Here is a 25,925-nt window from a genome sequence, read left to right as displayed (position 1 = left end):
CCTGCGCTCTCTAACTACTCTCGTCTCCGGCGTTTTTGAACTACTATCTTCTCCTGCACTCTCTAACTACTCTCTTCTCCTGCACTCTCTAACTACTCTCTTCTCCTGCGCTCTCTAACCACTCTCTTCTCCTACGCTCTCTAACTACTCTCTTCTCCAGGGTTTTCGAACTACTCTCTCCTCCTGCGCTCTCTAACTACTCTCTTCTCCTGCACTCTCTAACTACTCTCTTCTCCTGCGCTCTCTAACTACTCTCTTCTCCTGCGCTCTCTAACTACTCTCTTCTCCTGCGCTCTCTAACTACTCTCTTCTCCTGCGCTCTCTAACTACTCTCTTCTCCTGCGCTGTCTAACTACTCTCTTCTCCAGCGTTATTGAACTACGCTCTTCTCCTGCGCTCTCTAACTACTCTCTTCTCCTGCACTCTCTAACTACTCTCTTCTCCTGCGCTCTCTAACTACTCTCGTCTCCGGCGTTTTTGAACTAATCTCTTCTCCTGCGCTCTCTTACTACTCTCTTCTCCTGCGCTCTCTAACTACTCTCTTCTCCTGCGCTCTCTAACTACTCTCTTCTCCTGTGCTCGCTAACTACTCTCTTCTCTTGCGCTCTCTAACGACTCTCTTCTCCTGTGCTATCTAACTACTCTCTTCTCTTGCGCTCTCTAACTGCTCTCTTCTCCTGTGCGCTCTAAATCATCTCTTCTCCTGCACTCTCTAGCTACTCTCTTCTCCTGCGCACTCTAACTACTCTCTTCTACTGTGCTCTCTTACTACTCTCTTCTCCTGCGCTCTCGAACTACTCTCTTCTCTTGCGCTCTCTAACTACTCTCTTCTCATGCGCTCTCGAACTGCTCTCTTCTCCTGTGCGCTCTAAATCATCTCTTCTCCTGCACTCTCTAGCTACTCTCTTCTCCTGTGCTCTCGAGCTACTCTCTTGTCCTACGCACTCTAAATAATCTCTTCTCCTGCGCGCTCTAACTGCACCCTACTCCTGTGCTCCCTAACTACTCTGTTCTCCTGCGCTCTCTAACTACTCTCTTCTCCTGCGCTCTCTAACTACTCTCTTCTCCTATGCTCTCGAATTACTCCCTTCTCCTGCGCTCTCTAACTGCACCCTTCTCCTGCACTCCCTAACTAGTCTCTTCTCTTGCACTCTCAAACTACTCTCTCCTCCTGCGCTCTCTAACTACTCCCTTCTCTTGCGCTCTCTAACTACTCTCTTCTCCTGCGCGCTCTAACTACTCTCTTCCTCTGCGCTCTCTAATTACTATCTTCTCCTGCGCTCTCTACCTACTCTCTTCTCTTGCGCTCTCAAACTACTCTCTTCTCCTGTGCACTCCAACTACTCTCTTCTCCTGTGCTCTATAACTGCTCTCTTCTCCTGCGCTCTCTAACTACTCTCTTCCCCTGCGCTCTCTAACTACTCTCTTCCTCTGCGCTCTCTAACTACTCTCTTCCTCTGCGCTCTCTAACTACTATTTTCTCCTGCGCTCTCTAACTACTCTCTTCTCCTGCGCTCTTTAACTACACTCTTCTCTTGCGCTCTCTAACTACTCTCTTCCTCTGAGCTCTCTAATTACTATCTTCTCCTGCGCTCTCTAACTACTCTCTTCTCCTGCGCTCTCTAACTACTCTCTTCTCCTGCGCTCTCGAACTACTCTCTTCTCCTGTGCACTCTAACTCCCCTCTTCTCCTGCGCTCTCTAACAACTCTCTTCCTCTGCGCTCTCTAACTACTCTCTTCCTCTGCGCTCTCTAACTACGATCTTCTCCTGCGCTCTCTAACTGCTCTCTTCCCCTGCGCTCTCGAACTACTCTCTTCCCCTGAGCTCTCTAACTACTCTCTTCTCCTGCGCTCTCTAACTACTCTCTTCTCCTGCGTTTCCGAACTACTCTCTTCTCCTGCGCTCTCTAACTACTCTCTTCTCCTGCGCTCTCTAACTACTCTCTTCTCCTCTGCTCTCGAACTACTCTCTTCTCCTGCGCTCTCTAACTACTCTCTTCTCCTCTGCTCTCGAACTACTCTCTTCCCCTGCGCTCTCTAACTACTCTCTTCCCCGGCGCTCTCTTACTACTCTCTTCTCCTGCGCTCTCTAACTACTCTCTTCTCCTGCGCTCTCTAATTACTCTCTTCTCCTCTGCTCTCTAACTACTCACTTCTCCTGCGCTCTCTAACTACTCTCTTCTCTTGCGCTCTCTAACTACTCTCTTCTCCTGCGCTCTCTAACTACTCTTCTCTCCAGCGTTTTTGAACTACTCTCTTCTCCTGCGCTCTCTAAGTACTCTCTTCTCCTGCACTCTCTAACTACTCTCTTCTCCTGCGCTCTCCAACTACTCTCGTCTCCGGCGTTTTTGAACTACTATCTTCTCCTGCACTCTCTAACTACTCTCTTTTCCTGCACTCTCTAACTACTCTCTTCTCCTGCGCTCTCTAACTACTCTCTTCTCCTACGCTCTCTAACTACTCTCTTCTCCAGGGTTTTCGAACTACTCTCTTCTCCTGCGCTCTCTAACTACTCTCTTCTCCTGCACTCTCTAACTACTCTCTTCTCCTGCGCTCTCTAACTACTCTCTTCTCCTGCGCTCTCTAACTACTCTCTTCTCCTGCGCTCTCTAACTACTCTCTTCTCCTGCGCTCTCTAACTACTCTCTTCTCCTGCGCTGTCTAACTACTCTCTTCTCCAGCGTTATTGAACTACGCTCTTCTCCTGCGCTCTGTAACTACTCTCTTCTCCTGCACTCTCTAACTACTCTCTTCTCCTGCGCTCTCTAACTACTCTCGTCTCCGGCGTTTTTGAACTACTCTCTTCTCCTGCGCTCTCTAACTACTCTCTTCTCCTGCGCTCTCTAACTACTCTCTTCTCCTGCGCTCTCTAACTACTCTCTTCTCCTGTGCTCGCTAACTACTCTCTTCTCTTGCGCTCTCTAACTACTCTCTTCTCCTGTGCTATCTAACTACTCTCTTCTCTTGCGCTCTCTAACTGCTCTCTTCTCCTGTGCGCTCTAAATCATCTCTTCTCCTGCACTCTCTAGCTACTCTCTTCTCCTGCGCTCTCTAACTACTCTCTTCTACTGTGCTCTCTTACTACTCTCTTCTCCTGCGCTCTCGAACTACTCTCTTCTCTTGCGCTCTCTAACTACTCTCTTCTCTTGCGCTCTCGAACTGCTCTCTTCTCCTGTGCTCACTAACTACTCTCTTCTCCTGTGCGCTCTAAATCATCTCTTCTCCTGCACTCTCGAGCTACTCTCTTCTCCTGTGCTCTCGAGCTACTCTCTTGTCCTACGCACTCTAAATAATCTCTTCTCCTGCGCGCTCTAACTGCACCCTACTCCTGTGCTCCCTAACTACTCTGTTCTCCTGCGCTCTCTAACTACTCTCTTCTCCTGCGCTCTCTAACTACTCTCTTCTCCTATGCTCTCGAATTACACCCTTCTCCTGCGCTCTCTAACTGCACCCTTCTCCTGCACTCCCTAACTAGTCTCTTCTCTTGCACTCTCAAACTACTCTCTTCTCCTGCGCTCTCTAACTACTCCCTTCTCTTGCGCTCTCTAACTACTCTCTTCTCCTGCGCTCTCTAACTACTCTCTTCCTCTGCGCTCTCTAATTACTATCTTCTCCTGCGCTCTCTACCTACTCTCTTCTCTTGCGCTCTCAAACTACTCTCTTCTCCTGTGCACTCTAACTACTCTCTTCTCCTGTGCTCTATAACTGCTCTCGTCTCCTGCGCTCTCTAACTGCTCTCTTCTCCTTCGTTTTCTAACTACTCTCTTCTCCTTCGCTCTCTAACTATTCTCTTCTCTTGCGCTCTCTAACTACTCTCTTCTCCTGCGCTCTCTAACTACTCTCTTCCTCTGCGCTCTCTAATTACCATCTTCTCCTGCGCTCTCTAACTACTCTCTTCTCCTGCGCTCTCTAACTACTCTCTTCTCCTGCGCTCTCTAACTACACTCTTCCTCTGCGCTCTCTAACTACTCTCTTCCTCTGCGCTCTCTAACTACGATCTTCTCCTGCGCTCTCTAACTGCTCTCTTCTCCTGTGGTCTTTAACTGCTCTCTTCTCCTGCGCTCTCTAACTGCTCTCTTCCCCTGCATTCTCTAACTACTCTCTTCTCCTGCGCTCTCTAACTACTCTCTTCTCCTGCATTTTCTAACTACTCTCTCCTCCTGCGCTCTCTAACTACTCTCTTCTCCTGCGCTCTCTAACTACTCTCTTCTCCTGCGCTCTCTAACTACTTTCTTCTCCTGCGCTCTCTAACTACTCTCCTCTCCTGCGCTCTCTAACTACTCTCTTCTCCTGCGCTCTCTAACTACTCTCTTCTCCTGCGCTCTCTAACTACTCTCTTCTCCTGCGCTCTCTAACTACTCTCTTCTCCTGCGCTCTCTAACTACTCTCTTCTCCTGCGCTCTCTAACTACTCTCTTCTCCTGCGCTCTCTAACTACTCTCTTCTCCTGCGCTCTCTAACTACTCTCTTCTCCTGCGCTCTCTAACTACTCTCTTCTCCTGCGCTCTGTAACTACTCTCTTCTCCTGCGCTCTCTAACTACTCTCTTCACCTGCGCTCTCTAACTACTCTCTTCTCCTGCACTCTCTAACTACTCTCTTCTCCTGCGCTCTCTAACTACTCACTTCTCCTGCGCTCTCTAACTACTCACCTCTCCTGCGCTCTCTAACTACTCTCTTCTCCTGCGCTCTGTAACTACTCTCTTCTCCTGCGCTCTGTAACTACTCTCTTCTCCTGCGCTCTCTAACTACTTTCTTCTCTTGCGCTCTCTGACTACTCTCTTCTCTTGCACTCTCTGACTACTCTCTTCTCCTGCGCTCTCTGACTTCTCTCTTCTCTTGCGCTCTCTTACTACTCTCTTCTCTTGCGCTCTCTTACTACTCTCTTCTCCTGCGGTCTCTAACTACTCTCTTCTCCTGCGCTCCCTAACTACTCTCTTCTCCTGCGCTCCCTAACTACTCTCTTCTCCTGCGCTCCCTAACTACTCTCTTCTCCTGCGCTCTCTAACTACTCTCTTCTCCTGCGCTCTCTAACTACTCTTTTCTCCTGCGCTCTGGAACTACTCTCTTCTCCTGTGCAATCTAACTACCCTCTTCTCCTGCGCTCTCTAACAACTCTCTTCCTCTGCGCTCTCTAACTACTCTCTTCCTCTGCGCTCTCTAACTACGATCTTCTCCTGCGCGCTCTAACTGCTCTCTTCCCCTGCGCTCTCGAACTACTCTCTTCCCCTGCGCTCTCTAACTACTCTCTTCTCCTGCGCTCTCTAACTACTCTCTTCTCCTGCGTTTTTGAACTACTCTCTTCTCCTGCGCTCTCTAACTACTCTATTCTCCTGCGCTCTCTAACTACTCTCTTCTCCTCTGCTCTCTAACTACTCTCTTCTCCTGCGCTCTCTAACTACTCTCTTCCCCTGCGCTCTCTAACTACTCTCTTCCCCGGCGCTCTCTAACTACTCTCTTCTCCTGCGCTCTCTAACTACTCTCTTCTCCTGCGCTCTCTAACTACTCTCTTCTCCTCTGCTCTCTAACTACTCACTTCTCCTGCGCTCTCTAACTACTCTCTTCTCCTGCACTCTCTAACTACTCTCTTCTCCTGCGCTCTCTAACTACTCTCTTCTCCAGGGTTTTCGAACTACTCTCTTCTCCTGCGCTCTCTAACTACTCTCTTCTCCTGCACTCTCTAACTACTCTCTTCTCCTGTGCTCTCTAACTACTCTCTTCTCCTGCGCTCTCTAACTACTCTCTTCTCCTGCGCTCTCTAACTACTCTCTTCTCCAGCGTTTCTGAACTACTCTCTTCTCCTGCGCTCTCTACGTACTCTCTTCTCCTGCACTCTCTAACTACTCTCTTCTCCTGCGCTCTCTAACTTCTCTCGTCTCCGGCGTTTTTGAACTACTCTCTTCTCCTGCGCTCTCTAACTACTCTCTTCTCCTGCGCTCTCTAACTACTCTCTTCTCCTGCGCTCTCTAACTACTCTCTTCTCCTGTGCTCTCTAACTACTCTCTTCTCTTGCGCTCTCTAACTACTCTCTTCTCCTGTGCTATCTAACTACTCTCTTCTCTTGCGCTCTCGAACTGCTCTCTTCTCCTGTGCGCTCTAAATCATCTCTTCTCCTGCACTCTCTAGCTACTCTCTTCTCCTGCACTCTCTAGCTCCTCTCTTCTCCTGCGCTCTCTAACTACTCTCTTCTCCTGTGCTCTCTAACTACTCTCTTCTCCTGCGCTCCCTAACTACTCACTTCTCCTGCGCTCCCTAACTACTCTCTTCTCCTGCGCTCTCTAACTACTCTCTTCTCCTGCGCTCTCTAACTACTCTTTTCTCCTGCGCTCTGGAACTACTCTCTTCTCCTGTGCAATCTAACTACCCTCTTCTCCTGCGCTCTCTAACAACTCTCTTCCTCTGCGCTCTCTAACTACTCTCTTCCTCTGCGCTCTCTAACTACGATCTTCTCCTGCGCGCTCTAACTGCTCTCTTCCCCTGCGCTCTCGAACTACTCTCTTCCCCTGCGCTCTCTAACTACTCTCTTCTCCTGCGCTCTCTAACTACTCTCTTCTCCTGCGTTTTCGAACTACTCTCTTCTCCTGCGCTCTCTAACTACTCTATTCTCCTGCGCTCTCTAACTACTCTCTTCTCCTCTGCTCTCTAACTACTCTCTTCTCCTGCGCTCTCTAACTACTCTCTTCCCCTGCGCTCTCTAACTACTCTCTTCCCCGGCGCTCTCTAACTACTCTCTTCTCCTGCGCTCTCTAACTACTCTCTTCTCCTGCGCTCTCTAACTACTCTCTTCTCCTCTGCTCTCTAACTACTCACTTCTCCTGTGCTCTCTAACTACTCTCTTCTCCTGCACTCTCTAACTACTCTCTTCTCCTGCGCTCTCTAACTACTCTCTTCTCCAGGGTTTTCGAACTACTCTCTTCTCCTGCGCTCTCTAACTACTCTCTTCTCCTGCACTCTCTAACTACTCTCTTCTCCTGTGCTCTCTAACTACTCTCTTCTCCTGCGCTCTCTAACTACTCTCTTCTCCTGCGCTCTCTAACTACTCTCTTCTCCAGCGTTTCTGAACTACTCTCTTCTCCTGCGCTCTCTAAGTACTCTCTTCTCCTGCACTCTCTAACTACTCTCTTCTCCTGCGCTCTCTAACTACTCTCGTCTCCGGCGTTTTTGAACTACTCTCTTCTCCTGCGCTCTCTAACTACTCTCTTCTCCTGCGCTCTCTAACTACTCTCTTCTCCTGCGCTCTCTAACTACTCTCTTCTCCTGTGCTCTCTAACTACTCTCTTCTCTTGCGCTCTCTAACTACTCTCTTCTCCTGTGCTATCTAACTACTCTCTTCTCTTGCGCTCTCGAACTGCTCTCTTCTCCTGTGCGCTCTAAATCATCTCTTCTCCTGCACTCTCTAGCTACTCTCTTCTCCTGCACTCTCTAGCTACTCTCTTCTCCTGCGCTCTCTAACTACTCTCTTCTCCTGTGCTCTCTAACTACTCTCTTCTACTGCGCTCTCGAACTACTCTCTTCTCTTGCGCTCTCTAACTACTCTCTTCTCTTGCGCTCTCGAACTGCTCTCTTCTCCTGTGGGCTCTAAATCATCTCTTCTCCTGCACTCTCTAGCTACTCTCTTCTCCTGTGCTCTCGAGCTACTCTCTTGTCCTACGCACTCTAAATAATCTCTTCTCCTGCGCGCTCTAACTGCACCCTTCTCCTGTGCTCCCTAACTGCTCTCTTCTCCTGCGCTCTCTAACCACTCGCTTCTCTTGCGCTCTCTAACTACTCTCTTCTCCTGCGCTCTCTAACTACTCTCTTCCTCTGCGCTCTCTAATTACTATCTTCTCCTGCGCTCTCTACCTACTCTCTTCTCTTGCGCTCTCAAACTACTCTCTTCTCCTGTGCACTCTAACTACTCTCTTCTCCTGTGCTCTATAACTGCTCTCGTCTCCTGCGCTCTCTAACTGCTCTCTTCTCCTTCGTTTTCTAACTACTCTCTTCTCCTTCGCTCTCTAACTATTCTCTTCTCTTGCGCTCTCTAACTACTCTCTTCTCCTGCGCTCTCTAACTACTCTCTTCTCCTGCGCTCTCTAACTACACTCTTCCTCTGCGCTCTCTAACTACTCTCTTCCTCTGCGCTCCCTAACTACTATCTTCTCCTGCGCTCTCTAACTGCTCTCTTCTCCTGTGCTCTGTAACTGCTCTCTTCTCCTGCGCTCTCTAACTGCTCTCTTCCCCTGCATTCTCTAACTACTCTCTTCTCCTGCGCGCTCTAACTACTCTCTTCTCCTGCATTTTCTAACTACTCTCTCCTCCTGCGCTCTCTAACAACTCTCTTCTCCTGCGCTCTCTAACTACTCTCTTCTCCTGCGCTCTCTAACTACTCTCTTCTCCTGCGCTCTCTAACTACTTTCTTCTCCTGCGCTCTCTAACTACTCTCTTCTCCTGCGCTCTCTAACTACTCTCTTCTCCTGCGCTCTCTAACTACTCTCTTCTCCTGCGCTCTCTAACTACTCTCTTCTCCTGCGCTCTCTAACTACTCTCTTCTCCTGCGCTCTCTAACTACTCTCTTCTCCTGCGCTCTCTAACTACTCTCTTCTCCTGAGCTCTCTAACTACTCTCTTCTCCTGCGCTCTCTAACTACTCTCTTCTCCTGCGCTCTCTAACTACTCTCTTCTCCTGCGCTCTGTAACTACTCTCTTCTCCTGCGCTCTCTAACTACTCTCTTCACCTGCGCTCTCTAACTACTCTCTTCTCCTGCACTCTCTAACTACTCTCTTCTCCTGCGCTCTCTAACTACTCACTTCTCCTGCGCTCTCTAACTACTCACCTCTCCTGCGCTCTCTAACTACTCTCTTCTCCTGCGCTCTGTAACTACTCTCTTCTCCTGCGCTCTGTAACTACTCTCTTCTCCTGCGCTCTCTAACTACTTTCTTCTCTTGCGCTCTCTGACTACTCTCTTCTCTTGCACTCTCTGACTACTCTCTTCTCCTGCGCTCTCTGACTTCTCTCTTCTCTTGCGCTCTCTTACTACTCTCTTCTCTTGCGCTCTCTTACTACTCTCTTCTCCTGCGGTCTCTAACTACTCTCTTCTCCTGCGCTCCCTAACTACTCTCTTCTCCTGCGCTCCCTAACTACTCTCTTCTCCTGCGCTCCCTAACTACTCTCTTCTCCTGCGCTCTCTAACTACTCTCTTCTCCTGCGCTCTCTAACTACTCTTTTCTCCTGCGCTCTGGAACTACTCTCTTCTCCTGTGCAATCTAACTACCCTCTTCTCCTGCGCTCTCTAACAACTCTCTTCCTCTTCGCTCTCTAACTACTCTCTTCTCCTCTGCTCTCTAACTACTCACTTCTCCTGCGCTCTCTAACTACTCTCTTCTCCTGCACTCTCTAACTACTCTCTTCTCCTGCGCTCTCAAACTACTCTCTTCTCCTGCACTCTCTAACTACTCTCTTCTCCTGCGCTCTCTAACTACTCTCTTCTCCTGCGCTCTCTAACTACTCTCTTCTCCTGCGCTCTCTAACTACTCTCTTCTCCAGCGTTTTTGAACTACTCTCTTCTCCTGCGCTCTCTAAGTACTCTCTTCTCCTGCACTCTCTAACTACTCTCTCCTCCTGCGCTCTCTAACTACTCTCGTCTCCGGCGTTTTTGAACTACTCTCTTCTCCTGCGCTCTCTAACTACTCTCTTCTCCTGCGCTCTCTAACTACTCTCTTCTCCTGCGCTCTCTAACTACTCTCTTCTCCTGTGCTCTCTAACTACTCTCTTCTCTTGCGCTCTCTAACTACTCTCTTCTCCTGTGCTATCTAACTACTCTCTTCTCTTGCGCTCTCGAACTGCTCTCTTCTCCTGTGCGCTCTAAATCATCTCTTCTCCTGCACTCTCTAGCTACTCTCTTCTCCTGCACTCTCTAGCTACTCTCTTCTCCTGCGCTCTCTAACTACTCTCTTCTCCTGTGCTCTCTAACTACTCTCTTCTACTGTGCTCTCTTACTACTCTCTTCTCCTGCGCTCTCGAACTACTCTCTTCTCTTGCGCTCTCTAACTACTCTCTTCTCTTGCGCTCTCGAACTGCTCTCTTCTCCTGTGCGCTCTAAATCATCTCTTCTCCTGCACTCTCTTGCTACTCTCTTCTCCTGTGCTCTCGAGCTACTCTCTTGTCCTACGCACTCTAAATAATCTCTTCTCCTGCGCGCTCTAACTGCACCCTACTCCTGTGCTCCCTAACTACTCTGTTCTCCTGCGCTCTCTAACTACTCTCTTCTCCAGCGCTCTCTAACTACTCTCTTCTCCTATGCTCTCGAATTACTCCCTTCTCCTGCGCTCTCTAACTGCACCCTTCTCCTGCACTCCCTAACTAGTCTCTTCTCTTGCACTCTCAAACTACTCTCTCCTCCTGCGCTCTCTAACTACTCCCTTCTCTTGCGCTCTCTAACTACTCTCTTCTCCTGCACTCTCTAACTACTCTCTCCTCCTGCGCTCTCTAACTACTCTCGTCTCCGGCGTTTTTGAACTACTCTCTTCTCCTGCGCTCTCTAACTACTCTCTTCTCCTGCGCTCTCTAACTACTCTCTTCTCCTGCGCTCTCTAACTACTCTCTTCTCCTGTGCTCTCTAACTACTCTCTTCTCTTGCGCTCTCTAACTACTCTCTTCTCCTGTGCTATCTAACTACTCTCTTCTCTTGCGCTCTCGAACTGCTCTCTTCTCCTGTGCGCTCTAAATCATCTCTTCTCCTGCACTCTCTAGCTACTCTCTTCTCCTGCACTCTCTAGCTACTCTCTTCTCCTGCGCTCTCTAACTACTCTCTTCTCCTGTGCTCTCTAACTACTCTCTTCTACTGTGCTCTCTTACTACTCTCTTCTCCTGCGCTCTCGAACTACTCTCTTCTCTTGCGCTCTCTAACTACTCTCTTCTCTTGCGCTCTCGAACTGCTCTCTTCTCCTGTGCGCTCTAAATCATCTCTTCTCCTGCACTCTCTTGCTACTCTCTTCTCCTGTGCTCTCGAGCTACTCTCTTGTCCTACGCACTCTAAATAATCTCTTCTCCTGCGCGCTCTAACTGCACCCTACTCCTGTGCTCCCTAACTACTCTGTTCTCCTGCGCTCTCTAACTACTCTCTTCTCCAGCGCTCTCTAACTACTCTCTTCTCCTATGCTCTCGAATTACTCCCTTCTCCTGCGCTCTCTAACTGCACCCTTCTCCTGCACTCCCTAACTAGTCTCTTCTCTTGCACTCTCAAACTACTCTCTCCTCCTGCGCTCTCTAACTACTCCCTTCTCTTGCGCTCTCTAACTACTCTCTTCTCCTGCGCTCTCTAACTACTCTCTTCCTCTGCGCTCTCTAATTACTATCTTCTCCTGCGCTCTCTACCTACTCTCTTCTCTTGCGCTCTCAAACTACTCTCCTCCTGTGCACTCTAACTACTCTCTTCTCCTGTGCTCTATAACTGCTCTCGTCTCCTGCGCTCTCTAACTGCTCTCTTCTCCTTCGTTTTCTAACTACTCTCTTCTCCTTCGCTCTCTAACGATTCTCTTCTCTTGCGCTCTCTAACTACTCTCTTCTCCTGCGCTCTCTAACTACTCTCTTCCTCTGCGCTCTCTAATTACCATCTTCTCCTGCGCTCTCTAACTACTCTCTTCTCCTGCGCTCTCTAACTACTCTCTTCTCCTGCGCTCTCTAACTACTCTCTTCCTCTGCGCTCTCTAACTACTCTCTTCCTCTGCGCTCTCTAACTACTATCTTCTCCTGCGCTCTCTAACTGCTCTCTCCCCCTGCATTCTCTAACTACTCTCTTCTCCTGCGCTCTCTAACTACTCTCTTCTCCTGCATTTTCTAACTACTCTCTCCTCCTGCGCTCTCTAACTACTCTCTTCTCCTGCGCTCTCTAACTACTCTCTTCTCCTGCGCTCTCTAACTACTCTCTTCTCCTGCGCTCTCTAACTCCTTTCTTCTCCTGCGCTCTCTAACTACTCTCTTCTCCTGCGCTCTCTAACTACTCTCTTCTCCTGCGCTCTCTAACTACTCTCTTCTCCTGCGCTCTCTAACTACTCTCTTCTCCTGCGCTCTCTAACTACTCTCTTCTCCTGCGCTCTCTAACTACTCTCTTCTCCTGCGCTCTCTAACTACTCTCTTCTCCTGCGCTCTCTAACTACTCTCTTCTCCTGCGCTCTCTAACTACTCTCTTCTCCTGCGCTCTCTAACTACTCTCTTCACCTGCGCTCTCTAACTACTCTCTTCTCCTGCACTCTCTAACTACTCTCTTCTCCTGCGCTCTCTAACTACTCACCTCTCCTGCGCTCTCTAACTACTCACCTCTCCTGCGCTCTCTAACTACTCTCTTCTCCTGCGCTCTGTAACTACTCTCTTCTCCTGCGCTCTGTAACTACTCTCTTCTCCTGCGCTCTCTAACTACTTTCTTCTCTTGCGCTCTCTGACTACTCTCTTCTCTTGCACTCTCTGACTACTCTCTTCTCCTGCGCTCTCTGACTTCTCTCTTCTCTTGCGCTCTCTTACTACTCTCTTCTCTTGCGCTCTCTTACTACTCTCTTCTCCTGCGGTCACTAACTACTCTCTTCTCCTGCGCTCCCTAACTACTCTCTTCTCCTGCGCTCCCTAACTACTCTCTTCTCCTGCGCTCCCTAACTATCCTCTTCTCCTGCGCTCTCTAACTACTCTCTTCTCCTGCGCTCTCTAACTACTCTTTTCTCCTGCGCTCTGGAACTACTCTCTTCTCCTGTGCAATCTAACTACCCTCTTCTCCTGAGCTCTCTTACAACTCTCTTCCTCTGCGCTCTCTAACTACTCTCTTCCTCTGCGCTCTCTAACTACGATCTTCTCCTGCGCGCTCTAACTGCTCTCTTCCCCTGCGCTCTCGAACTACTCTCTTCCCCTGCGCTCTCTAACTACTCTCTTCTCCTGCGCTCTCTAACTACTCTCTTCTCCTGCGTTTTCGAACTACTCTCTTCTCCTGCGCTCTCTAACTACTCTATTCTCCTGCGCTCTCTAACTACTCTCTTCTCCTCTGCTCTCTAACTACTCTCTTCTCCTGCGCTCTCTAACTACTCTCTTCCCCTGCGCTCTCTAACTACTCTCTTCCCCGGCGCTCTCTAACTACTCTCTTCTCCTGCGCTCTCTAACTACTCTCTTCTCCTGCGCTCTCTAAATACTCTCTTCTCCTCTGCTCTCTAACTACTCACTTCTCCTGCGCTCTCTAACTACTCTCTTCTCCTGCACTCTCTAACTACTCTCTCCTCCTGCGCTCTCTAACTACTCTCTTCTCCAGGGTTTTCGAACTACTCTCTTCTCCTGCGCTCTCTAACTACTCTCTTCTCCTGCACTCTCTGACTACTCTCTTCTCCTGCGCTCTCTAACTACTCTCTTCTCCTGCGCTCTCTAACTACTCTCTTCTCCTGCGCTCTCTAACTACTCTCTTCTCCAGCGTTTTTGAACTACTCTCTTCTCCTGCGCTCTCTAAGTACTCTCTTCTCCTGCACTCTCTAACTACTCTCTTCTCCTGCGCTCTCTAACTACTCTCGTCTCCGGCGTTTTTGAACTACTCTCTTCTCCTGCGCTCTCTAACTACTCTCTTCTCCTGCGCTCTCTAACTACTCTCTTCTCCTGCGCTCTCTAACTACTCTCTTCTCCTGTGCTCTCTAACTACTCTCTTCTCTTGCGCTCTCTAACTACTCTCTTCTCCTGTGCTATCTAACTACTCTCTTCTCTTGCGCTCTCGAACTGCTCTCTTCTCCTGTGCGCTCTAAATCATCTCTTCTCCTGCACTCTCTAGCTACTCTCTTCTCCTGCACTCTCTAGCTACTCTCTTCTCCTGCGCTCTCTAACTACTCTCTTCTCCTTTGCTCTCTAACTACTCTCTTCTACTGTGCTCTCTTACTACTCTCTTCTCCTGCGCTCTCTAACTACTCTCTTCTCTTGCGCTCTCTAACTACTCTCTTCTCTTGCGCTCTCTAACTGCTCTCTTCTCCTGTGCGCTCTAAATCATCTCTTCTCCTGCACTCTCTAGCTACTCTCTTCTCCTGTGCTCTCGAGCTACTCTCTTGTCGTACGCTCTCTAAATACTCTCTTCTCCTGCGCTCTCTAACTGCACCCTACTCCTGCGCTCTCTAACTACTCTGTTCTCCTGCGCTCTCTAACTACTCTCTTCTCCTGCGCTCTCTAACTACTCTCTTCTCCTGCGCTCTCTAACTACTCTCTTCTCCTGTGCTCCCTAACTACTTTCTTCTCCCGTGCTCTCTAACTACTCTCTTCCCCTGCGCTCTCTAACTACTCTCTTCTCCTATGCTCTCGAAATACTCTCTTCTCCTGCGCTCTCTAACTGCACCCTTCTCCTGCACTCCCTAACTAGTCTCTTCTCTTGCGCTCTCAAACTACTCTCTTCTCCTGCGCTCTCTAACTACTCCCTTCTCCTGTGCTCCCTAACTGCTCTCTTCTCCTGCGCTCTCTAACTACTCTCTTCTCTTGCGCTCTCTAACTACTCTCGTTTCCTGCGCTCTCTAACTACTCTCTTCCTCTGCGCTCTCTAATTACTATCTTCTCCTGCGCTCTGTAACTACTCTCTTCTCTTGCGCTCTCAAGCTACTCTCTTCTCCTGTGCACTCTAACTACTCTCTTCTCCTGCGCTCTCTAACTACTCTCTTCCTCTGCGCTCTCTAACTACTCTCTTCCTTGCGCTCTCTAACTACTATCTTCTCCTGCGCTCTCTAACTGCTCTCTTCTCCTGTGCTCTCTAACTGCTCTCGTCTCCTGCGCTCTCTAACTACTCTCTTCTCCTGCGCTCTCTAACTACTCTCTTCTCCTGCGCTCTCTAACTACTCTCTTCTCCTGCGCTCTCTAACTACTCTCTTCTCCTGCGCTCTCTAACTACTCTCTTCTCCTGCGCTCTCTAACTACTCTCTTCTCCTGCGCTCGCTAACTACTCTCTTCTCCTGCGCTCTCTAACTACTCTCTTCTCCTGCACTCTCTAACTAATCTCTTCTCCTGCGCTCTGTAACTACTCTCTTCTCCTGCGCTCTCGAACTACTCTCTTCTCTTGCGCTCTCTGACTACTCTCTTCTCTTGCGCTCTCTGACTACTCTCTTCTCCTGCGCTCTCTTACTACTCTCTTCTCCTGCGCTCTCTAACTACTCTCTTCTCCTGCACTCTCTAACTAATCTCTTCTCCTGTGCTCTCTAACTACTCTCTTCTCCTACGCTCTCTAACTACTCTCTTCTCCTGCGCTCTCTAACTACTCTCTTCTCTTGCGCTCTCTAACTACTCTCTTCTCCTGTGCTCTCTAACTACTCTCTTCTCCTGTGCTCTCTAACTACTCTCTTCTCTTGCGCTCGCTAACTACTCTCTTCTCCTGTGCTCTCTAACTACTCTCTTCTCTTGCGCTCTCTAACTACTCTCTTCTCCTGTGCGCTCTAAATCATCTCTTCTCCTGCACTCTCTAGCTACTCTCTTCTCCTGTGCTCTCTAGCTACTCTCTTCTCCTGTGCTCTCTAACTACTCTCTTCTCTTGCGCTCTCTGACTACTCTCTTCTCCTGCGCTCTCTGACTACTCTCTTCTCCTGCGCTCTCTAACTACTCTCTTCTCTTGCGCTCTCTAACTACTCTCTTCTCTTGCGCTCTCTAACTGCTCTCTTCTCCTGTGCGCTCTAAATCATCTCTTCTCCTGCACTCTCTAGCTACTCTCTTCTCCTGTGCTCTCGAGCTACTCTCTTGTCCTAAGCTCTCTAAATTCTCTCTTCTCCTGCGCTCTCTAACTGCACCCTACTCCTGCGCTCTCTAACTACTGTGTTCTCCTGCGCTCTCTATCTACTCTCTTCTCTTGCGCTCTCAAACTACTCTCTTCTCCTGCGCTCTCTAACTACTCCCTTCTCCTGTGCTCCCTAACTGCTCTCTTCTCCTGCGCTCTCTAACCACTCGCTTCTCTTGCACTCTCTAACTACTCTCTTCTCCTGCGCTCTCTAACTACTCTCTTCCTCTGCGCTCTCTAATTACTATCTTCTCCTGCGCTCTCTAACTACTCTCTTCTCTTGCGCTCTCAAACTACTCTCTTCTCCTGTGCACTCTAACTACTCTCTTCTCCTGCGCTCTCTAACTACTCTCTTCCTCTGCGCTCTCTAACTACTCTCTTCCTCTGCGCTCTCTAACTACTATCTTCTCCTGCGCTCTCTAACTGCTCTCTTCTCCTGTGCTCTCTAACTGCTCTCGTCTCCTGCGCTCTCTAACTACTCTCTTCTCCTGTGCTGTCTAACTACTCTCTTCTCCTGCACTCTCTAACTACTCACTTCTCCTGCGCACTCTAACTACTCTCTTCTCCTGCGCTCTCTAACTACTCTCTTCTCTTGCGCTCGCTAACTACTCTCTTCTCCTGTGCTCTCTAACTACTCTCTTCTCTTGCGCTCTCTTACTACTCTCTTCTCCTGCGCTGTCTAACTACTCTATTTTCTTGCACTCTCTAACTACTCTCTTCTCTTGCGCTCGCTAACTGCTCTCTTCTCCTGTGCGCTCTAAATCATCTCTTCTCCTGCACTCTCTAGCTACTCTCTTCTCCTGTGCTCTCTCGCTACTCTCTTCTCCTGTGCTCTCGAACTACTCTCTTCTCTTGCGCTCTCTGACTACTCTCTTCTCTTGCGCTCTCTGACTACTCTCTTCTGCTGCGCTCTCTAACTACTCTCTTCTCCTGCGCTCTCTGACTACTCTCTTCTCTTGCGCTCTCTGACTACTCTCTTCTCCTGCGCTCTCTGACTACTATCTTCTCTTGCGCTCTCTTACTACTGTCTTCTCCTGCGCTCCCTAACTACTCTCTTCTCCTGCGCTCTCTGACTGCTCTCTTCTCTTGCGCTCTCTGACTACTCTCTTCTCTTGCGCTCTCTTACTACTCTCTTCTCCTGCGCTCCCTAACTACTCTCTTCTCCTGCGCTCCCTAACTACTCTATTCTCCTGCGCTCCCTAACTACTCTCTTCTCCTGCGCTCTCTAACTACTCTCTTCTCCTGCGCTCTCTAACTACTCTCTTCTCTTGCGCTCTCTAACCAATCTCTTCTCCTGCGCTCTCTAACTACTCTCTTCTCCTGCGCTCTGTAACTACTCTCTTCTCCTGCGCGCTCTCACTACTCTCTTCTCTTGCGCTCTCTGACTACTCTCTTCTCTTGCGCTCTCTAACTACTCTCTTCTCCTGCGCTCTCTAACTACTCTCTTCTCCTGCGCTCTCTAACTACTCTCTTCTCCTGCGCTCGCTAACTACTCTCTTCTCCTGCGCTCTCTAACTACTCTCTTCTCCTGCACTCTCTAACTAATCTCTTCTCCTGCGCTCTGTAACTACTCTCTTCTCCTGCGCTCTCGAACTACTCTCTTCTCTTGCGCTCTCTGACTACTCTCTTCCCTTGCGCTCTCTGACTACTCTCTTCTCCTGCACTCTCTTACTACTCTCTTCTCCTGCGCTCTCTAACTACTCTCTTCTCCTGCACTCTCTAACTAATCTCTTCTCCTGTGCTGTCTAACTACTCTCTTCTCCTACGCTCTCTAACTACTCTCTTCTCCTGCGCTCTCTAACTACTCTCTTCTCTTGCGCTCTCTAACTACTCTCTTCTCCTGTGCTCTCTAACTACTCTCTTCTCCTGTGCTCTCTAACTACTCTCTTCTCTTGCGCTCGCTAACTACTCTCTTCTCCTGTGCTCTCTAACTACTCTCTTCTCTTGCGCTCTCTAACTACTCTCTTCTCCTGTGCGCTCTAAATCATCTCTTCTCCTGCACTCTCTAGCTACTCTCTTCTCCTGTGCTCTCTAGCTACTCTCTTCTCCTGTGCTCTCTAACTACTCTCTTCTCTTGCGCTCTCTGACTACTCTCTTCTCCTGCGCTCTCTGACTACTCTCTTCTCCTGCGCTCTCTAACTACTCTCTTCTCTTGCGCTCTCTAACTACTCTCTTCTCTTGCGCTCTCTAACTGCTCTCTTCTCCTGTGCGCTCTAAATCATCTCTTCTCCTGCACTCTCTAGCTACTCTCTTCTCCTGTGCTCTCGAGCTACTCTCTTGTCCTAAGCTCTCTAAATTCTCTCTTCTCCTGCGCTCTCTAACTGCACCCTACTCCTGCGCTCTCTAACTACTGTGTTCTCCTGCGCTCTCTATCTACTCTCTTCTCTTGCGCTCTCAAACTACTCTCTTCTCCTGCGCTCTCTAACTACTCCCTTCTCCTGTGCTCCCTAACTGCTCTCTTCTCCTGCGCTCTCTAACCACTCGCTTCTCTTGCACTCTCTAACTACTCTCTTCTCCTGCGCTCTCTAACTACTCTCTTCCTCTGCGCTCTCTAATTACTATCTTCTCCTGCGCTCTCTAACTACTCTCTTCTCTTGCGCTCTCAAACTACTCTCTTCTCCTGTGCACTCTAACTACTCTCTTCTCCTGCGCTCTCTAACTACTCTCTTCCTCTGCGCTCTCTAACTACTCTCTTCCTCTGCGCTCTCTAACTACTATCTTCTCCTGCGCTCTCTAACTGCTCTCTTCTCCTGTGCTCTCTAACTGCTCTCGTCTCCTGCGCTCTCTAACTACTCTCTTCTCCTGTGCTGTCTAACTACTCTCTTCTCCTGCACTCTCTAACTACTCACTTCTCCTGCGCACTCTAACTACTCTCTTCTCCTGCGCTCTCTAACTACTCTCTTCTCTTGCGCTCGCTAACTACTCTCTTCTCCTGTGCTCTCTAACTACTCTCTTCTCTTGCGCTCTCTTACTACTCTCTTCTCCTGCGCTCTCTAACTACTCTATTTTCTTGCACTCTCTAACTACTCTCTTCTCTTGCGCTCGCTAACTGCTCTCTTCTCCTGTGCGCTCTAAATCATCTCTTCTCCTGCACTCTCTAGCTACTCTCTTCTCCTGTGCTCTCTCGCTACTCTCTTCTCCTGTGCTCTCGAACTACTCTCTTCTCTTGCGCTCTCTGACTACTCTCTTCTCTTGCGCTCTCTGACTACTCTCTTCTGCTGCGCTCTCTAACTACTCTCTTCTCCTGCGCTCTCTGACTACACTCTTCTCTTGCGCTCTCTGACTACTCTCTTCTCCTGCGCTCTCTGACTACTATCTTCTCTTGCGCTCTCTTACTACTGTCTTCTCCTGCGCTCCCTAACTACTCTCTTCTCCTGCGCTCTCTGACTGCTCTCTTCTCTTGCGCTCTCTGACTACTCTCTTCTCTTGCGCTCTCTTACTACTCTCTTCTCCTGCGCTCCCTAACTACTCTCTTCTCCTGCGCTCCCTAACTACTCTATTCTCCTGCGCTCCCTAACTACTCTCTTCTCCTGCGCTCTCTAACTACTCTCTTCTCCTGCGCTCTCTAACTACTCTCTTCTCTTGCGCTCTCTAACCAATCTCTTCTCCTGCGCTCTCTAACTACTCTCTTCTCCTGCGCTCTGTAACTACTCTCTTCTCCTGCGCGCTCTCACTACTCTCTTCTCTTGCGCTCTCTGACTACTCTCTTCTCTTGCGCTCTCTGACTACTCTCTTCTCCTGCGCTCTCTGACTGCTCTCTTCTCTTGCGCTCTCTTACTACTCTCTTCTCTTGCGCTCTCTTACTACTCTCTTCTCCTGCGCTCTCTAACTACTCTCTTCTCCTGCGCTCCCTAACTACTCTCTTCTCCTGCGCTCCCTAACTACTCTCTTCTCCTGCGCTCCCTAACTACTTTCTTCTCCTGCGCTCTCTAATTACTCTCTTCTCCTGCGCTCTCTAACTACACTCTTCTCTTGCGCTCTCTAACTACTCTCTTCTCCTGCGCTCTCTAACTACTCTCTTCCTCTACGCTCTCTAACTACTCTCTTCTACTGTGCTCTCTAACTACTCTCTTCTCCTGCGCTCTCTAACTACTCTCTTCTCTTGCGCTCTCTAACTACTCTCTTCTCCTGCGCTCTCTAACTACTCTCTTCCCCTGCGCTCTCTAGTTACTATCTTCTCCTGCGCTCTCTAACTACTCTCTCCTCCTGCGCTCTCTAACTACTCTCTTGTCCTGCGCTCTCGAACTACTCTCTTCTCCTGTTCACTCTAACTACCCTCTTCTCCTGCGCTCTCTAACTACTCTCTTCCTCTGCGCTCTCTAACTACTCTCTTCCTCTGCGCTCTCTAACTACTATCTTCTCCTGCGCTCTCTAACTGCTCTCTTCCCCTGCGCTCTCGAACTACTCTCTTCCCCTGCGCTCTCTAACTACTCTCTTCTCCTGCGCTCTCTAACTACTCTCTTCTCCTGCGCTCTCTAACTACTCTCTTCTCCTGCTTTTTCGAACTACTCTCTTCTCCTGCGCTCTCTAACTACTCTCTTCTCCTGCGCTCTCTAACTACTCTCTTCTCCCCTGCGCTCTCTTTTCTACTCTCTTCTCCTGCGCTCTCTAACTACTCTCTTCCCCTGCGCTCTCTAACTACTCTCTGCTCCTGCGCTCTCTAAGTACTCTCTTCTCCTGCGTTTTCGAACTACTCTCTTCTCCTGCGCTCTCTAACTACTCTCTTCCTCTGCGCTCTCTAACTACTCTCTTCCTCTGCGCTCTCTAACTACTATCTTCTCCTGCACTCTCTAACTGCTCTCTTCCCCTGCGCTCTCGAACTACTCTCTTCCCCTGCGCTCTCTAACTACTGTCTTCTCCTGCGCTCTCTAACTACTCTCTTCTCCTGCATTTTCGAACTACTCTCTTCTCCTGCGCTCTCTAACTACTCTCTTCTCCTGCGCTCTCTAACTACTCTCTTCTCCTCTGCTCTCTAACTACTCTCTTCCCCTGCGCTCTCTAACTCCTCTCTTCTCCTGCGCTCTCTAACTACTCTCTTCTCCTGCACTCTCTAACTGCTCTCTCTCTTCACCCGGCAGGTCATCGTGTGTGCCTGGGGGAGCAGCTGGCAAAGACTGAACTCTTCCTGTTCTTCACGTCCATGCTCCAACATTTCACATTCCATCTCCCAGAAAATGAACTAAAACCAAAGTACACAGAAGCCAAATACGGAATTACCCTGCGTCCACTTCCTTATCGACTGTGTGCTAAACTCAGATAAGGTGTGCTCAGGAGTGGGGAAGTGATGCTCCTTCTTCAGATTGAACCTGATCTATTCAACAATTGTTTTTCTGTCCTCTTATATATGAAATTCTAACAGATATATCTTGTTATGGAGTGAACATGCCTGGTATGTATATGGAGCACATTTGCTTCTGAGGTCTAAGTTCTGCTCCTGCCAAGACCACCAGCCAAAGAGATATAATTCGAGTCTCTTCCTGTTAATGTCACCGGAACGCACTGAAATCCCAATGAGCAAGAATTCTCAGTACAAGTTGCACAGATATTCTGCACTGATTAGTTGCTATGCAACAGTGGGGATAAGTTGACTTTTAGTCATAGTGGAATATGAACATTAGTGAATCACAAACCTGTTTTACTCCCCATTGATGTTGGGCAACTGATTTACAATCACCTGTTTTGTCCTAAAACTAAATTCCAACTTCACTCCATTGAACAACTGCCCATGTCTGTTTGAATAATCATCATTTCTTCTCCGTCTCTCTGTCAAAATGCTCATTAATTTACAGATTTAAACTTGCACTAACTGATGGAATAAATTGTTTAACTCGTAATCTGAAAAAATGTTGAGATCAACAAGGAATGTGAAATGTCAAGCCAACATAGAAGTAATCATGTGATGTTGTAGGTGCCTATCCTGTGCCCAGTACACAGTCTTATCCAGTGTTAGCCAAGGCTCCTTGAGTGGTTCTGTTGCCTGTAAACCAAGAAGGTTGTATGTTCAAATCCCATTCCGGTGATTTCATAGAATCTAGAATCCCTACAGTGCAGAAGGCTGCTATTGGGCCCATTGAGTCTGCACCGACCACAATCCCACAGACCCTATCCCCCATAGCCCCATGCATTTACCGTAGCTAGTCCCCCTGACACTATGGGGCAATTTAACATGGCCAATCCACCTAACCTGCACATTAGCTAGTTGGGGGGCACAATGGCACAGTGGTAAGCACTGCTGCCTCGCAGCGCCAGGGACATGGGTTTGACTGCTGGCTTGGGTCACTGTCTGTGTGAAGTCTGCACGTTCTCCCCATGTCTGTGTGGGTTTCCTCCAGGTGCTCCGGTTTCCTCCCCACAGTCCAAAGATGTGCGGGTTAGGTGGTCTGTGCAGTGGTGAGAGAGTGCTGTACGGTACTGTCAAAAGTTGTATTTTTTGGGTAAAAGGTTAAAACCACCCTCATCTGTTAGATGTAAAAGATCTGCAGCATTATTTGAAGAAAAGCCTCAAGTGCTCTGTTCAATGCTTATCCCTGAAACAACACCGGTAAAACAGATCATCTCGTCACGATGGCATTGCACTGTGGCACAGTGGTTAGCACTGCTGCCTCACAGCACCAGGGACACGGGTTCAATTCCCGGCTTGGGTCATTGTCTGTGTGGAGTCTGCATGTTCTCCCCGTGTCTGTGTGGGTTTCCTCCGGGTGCTCCGGTTTCCTCCCACAGTCCAAAAGACATGCTGGTTAGGTGCATTGGCCATGCTAAATTCTCCCTCCGTGTACCCGAACAGGCACCGGAGTGTGGCGACTCGGGAATTTTCACAGTAACTGCATTGCAGTGCCACTTGTGACACTAATAAATAAACTTAAACTTAAAACTTATCGCTATTCGTGGGACTTGGCTATGGATAAATTAACTTTAACAGTGCCTTTAAAACTACTTCAATTGCTTGTAAAGTGTTTTGGGATAACCTGACTTTGTGAAAGGGGCTCTTGAAATGCAAGTTTTTGTTTTGTTTTGTGTTGCTGGTGAGTGATTGTGTGTTACACTGCTAGATCAGGCTCACATTATTTGCTGTTCAAGGCTGTTGAAGATATGAATGTGCAAAAGCTGTCATTTGTAAGTTGCAATAGGATGTGTGCTCAATTGGAGAATAGCTTTGCGCGGTGGGCAGTCTAATGTGTGAGAATGTGGGTCATTGATAAATTGGCAGCAGGTTGACAGACAGAACTTTATGGTGCATCAGATATTGGGCAGAATTTTACAGTGCCACCGAGGTGGAGGTGGGGGCATCATAAAGTGCAATCAGCCGTTCGGAGAGACCCTAAAATCCGTCGGCGTGAGATTCCAATGGCCGAAATCTTCCGTCCTCATTCGTGGCTGGGATTTTCCAGTTCTGCTGAAAGTGAGTGGGGTTTTGACCAGAACACCAAATTTTCCATTGTCGCTCGCAATTGGTCCCGCCACAGACGAGACCAGAGTATTTACCCAACGTTTTTTTCCTGATACAACCTAATGAACGTGGCCAATTACTGAGGGTTATAGGCCAGGTATTTGCCATCCAGCCTGCATCTTAACTCTTATCTCATTTTCCTTTCTCAGGAACAGGCCAGTAGCTTGAACTTGGAATCAATGGAAAGGGATGAGGATAGGGCTCCCTTAGAGGCACTATCACTTGTTATCAGCACCATGTTAGGAAGATGCACCTTGGGCAGGTTAGACAGTGAAACAAAATAGAAGGATTCAGGGAGCGCAGGAGCAGGTTTCTGTAGTAAAGAAGAAAAGAACCTGATACTTGGAGACCCATATGGAGGCCCTTGGGTGCCTATAACCCTCAGTAATTGGCCAAATACATTTTCCACGTTCATTAGGTTCACGTTCAAGGGGACAGGAATGTGGTACGCAGCATCAGCTTTTTAAAAAATGGTTTGTGTGCAGGGAAAGTTACAGGACTCATTAAACTATTATTATAATCCTACCTAGCTGGACAAGTCAGATCCCAAAGTGATCTGGCTTGATGGATTCTAACTTTATTTTTTTTTTAAACCATAAAGGGAGGTTACTGAACAAATTCACAGGAGTCTGCTGGTGAACTTTTAACAAAAGGAGTAAAATATTTAAGAAAAATTAACTATATTACCCAAAAGGTTTTGAAAGATCTCAATATAAACACAAGAAAATGATTCAAATATTTACTATTCCTTTTAACTCAGAAATACTTTTACAGACACATGGAGAAAGCTTCTCAAACTCCCAGGTCATCCAAAAAGGTGTACAACTTTTAAATATTCCTTTTGTTTTCAGGGATGTTCCTGTGTATGAATATATATCCCTTCTTGCAAGTGAAACTGAGCCATGTATGAGTTTGACTAATGTTAAGAATTAGGGGAAATTAAGATTAAAAGTCAAAGTAAAAGCAGGGAGTTGATTAGAGGCAGATAGCTGGAGAAATGATGAGATGTGATTAACCTAGCAAGTATTTTACATATCTGACTGAAGAGAGGACAATGGGGCAATTGAGGTAGCAACTTCAAGGTGGAGAGACGAGGAAATTGACCTGCCAAAAGCCGACTTCACGGGAATAAAATTAAAGGAAAGGAAATGGTATAATGGTAGAGCACTAAGAAGAAGCTAAACATCAGAACTGCAGCAAGTTACAGCTATAGTTTCCCAAGAGCAATAGCTATTTTCTGCCTTTGCTGAACCGGAAGACTATTTTCCTGACGTGGCCACCTTAATGGTTGTGGTAATTATTTGCTGGAACTAGATCCCAGATTTACTTAAATTTGGAGTTGTTTAGGAAAAGTGGTGCTTCAGAGTTGAGATAAAACGTAGGTAGTTTTGGGGACCAAGGGATAGTTTCGTGTAAAATGATGTCTGTATAGCCATCAGTACCCTTGAGTGTCATAAGAGCATTGAAGTCCTTCTTGCTGTGCATGCTTTTGTTTCTCTTTTAAGTTAATAAATATTCTTTATTAATTGTTCACACAATGGGGCCGATTTTACCAAATCGGGACTAAGTGCCGGGTCCGGTTGTCAAACGGATCCGCGCCCGGCAGCCGCGCTCCAGCACGCCCATACGCCTTTATTTGGTGCCGGTCTATTGGGCGGGGCTTAGCGCTGTTGGAGCGGCCGGAGCTCCAACTGCACATGCGCAGTTCGGAACAGACCGCAGGCAGCGCGCCCGGGCGCGAAAGGCAAAGCAGCTCAGACAGCAGAGAGGATGAAAGGAATTCCCTTTGGAGGATAATGTCCACGTTATAATCACAGGAACTAAAAACCTGACAGTCCAAAATCTGGGATAATATTACAGGACAGGGATGGGGGGATATACATTTTGAAATATTGTCCCAGATTTTGGACTGTCAGGTTTTTAGTTCCTGTGATTTGGACATTATCGTCCAAAGGGAATTCCTTTCATCCTCTCTGCTGTCTGTGCTGCTTTGCCTTTCCCTGGGGGGGGAGGGGGGGGATGGAGAAGGGGAGTGACGTGTCTGCCCCTGGGTGGGGGGGAAAGGAGAAGGGGAGTGACGTGTCTGCCCCTGGGTGGGGGGGGGGGGGGGGGGGATGGAGAAGGGGAGTGACGTGTCTGCCCTGGGGGGGGAGGGGGGATGGAGAAGGGGAGTGACGTGTCTGCCCCTGGGGCAGACCTCCTCCGATCCCTCCTCCGGTGGGGAGGAGGGATCGGCCGCAGACTGGCAGTGCCCCCACCCCCAGGGGCAGACACGTTACTCCCCTTCTCCATCCCCCCCGACCCAGGGGCAGACACGTCACTCCCCTTCTCCATCCGCCCCCCCTTCCCCCCCAGGGGAGACACGTCACTCCCCTTCTCCATCCCCCCCCCTGACCCAGGGGCAGACACGTCACTCCCCTTCTCCATCCGCCCCCCCCCCCGACCCAGGGGCAGACACGTCACTCCCCTTCTCCATCCGCCCCCCCCCCCCCCCGACCCAGGGGCAGACACGTCACTCCCCTTCTCCATCCGCCCCCCCCCCGACCCAGGGGCAGACACGTCACTCCCCTTCTCCATCCCCCCCCCCTTCCCCCCAGGGGAGACACGTCACTCCCCTTCTCCATCTCCCCCCCCCTGCCCCAGGAAAAGACAGAGCAGGGCCGGGAATGTGCAGAAAGCTGTCGACGGACTGCAGATCGGAAGGATGGTGGAGGGAGACCAGCGATCAAACTAGGTCAGGGGTG

At 49.0% G+C, this 25,925-nt stretch overlaps 1 protein-coding gene across 2 annotated transcripts in view; it reads left to right on the top strand.

Moving 5' to 3' along the window:
• The window catches only part of LOC144501412 (cytochrome P450 2J6-like), a 73,860-nt gene extending 50,817 nt beyond the window's left edge, over window positions 1-23,043 (top strand). For both annotated transcript variants that reach the window (XM_078225138.1, XM_078225139.1), the window contains one exon: window positions 20,813-23,043. In XM_078225138.1, coding sequence (XP_078081264.1) covers window positions 20,813-20,994 — 182 coding nt within the window. In that variant the 3' untranslated portion in view covers window positions 20,995-23,043. The remainder of the gene's footprint in view (window positions 1-20,812) is intronic.
• The last annotated feature ends 2,882 nt before the right edge of the window (window positions 23,044-25,925 follow it).

The sequence above is a fragment of the Mustelus asterias genome, chromosome 12 (genome assembly GCF_964213995.1).
Source record: "Mustelus asterias chromosome 12, sMusAst1.hap1.1, whole genome shotgun sequence".
In the NCBI taxonomy this organism is placed as follows: Eukaryota; Metazoa; Chordata; class Chondrichthyes; order Carcharhiniformes; family Triakidae; genus Mustelus; species Mustelus asterias.
This window is presented reverse-complemented; position numbering and strand designations above follow the sequence as displayed.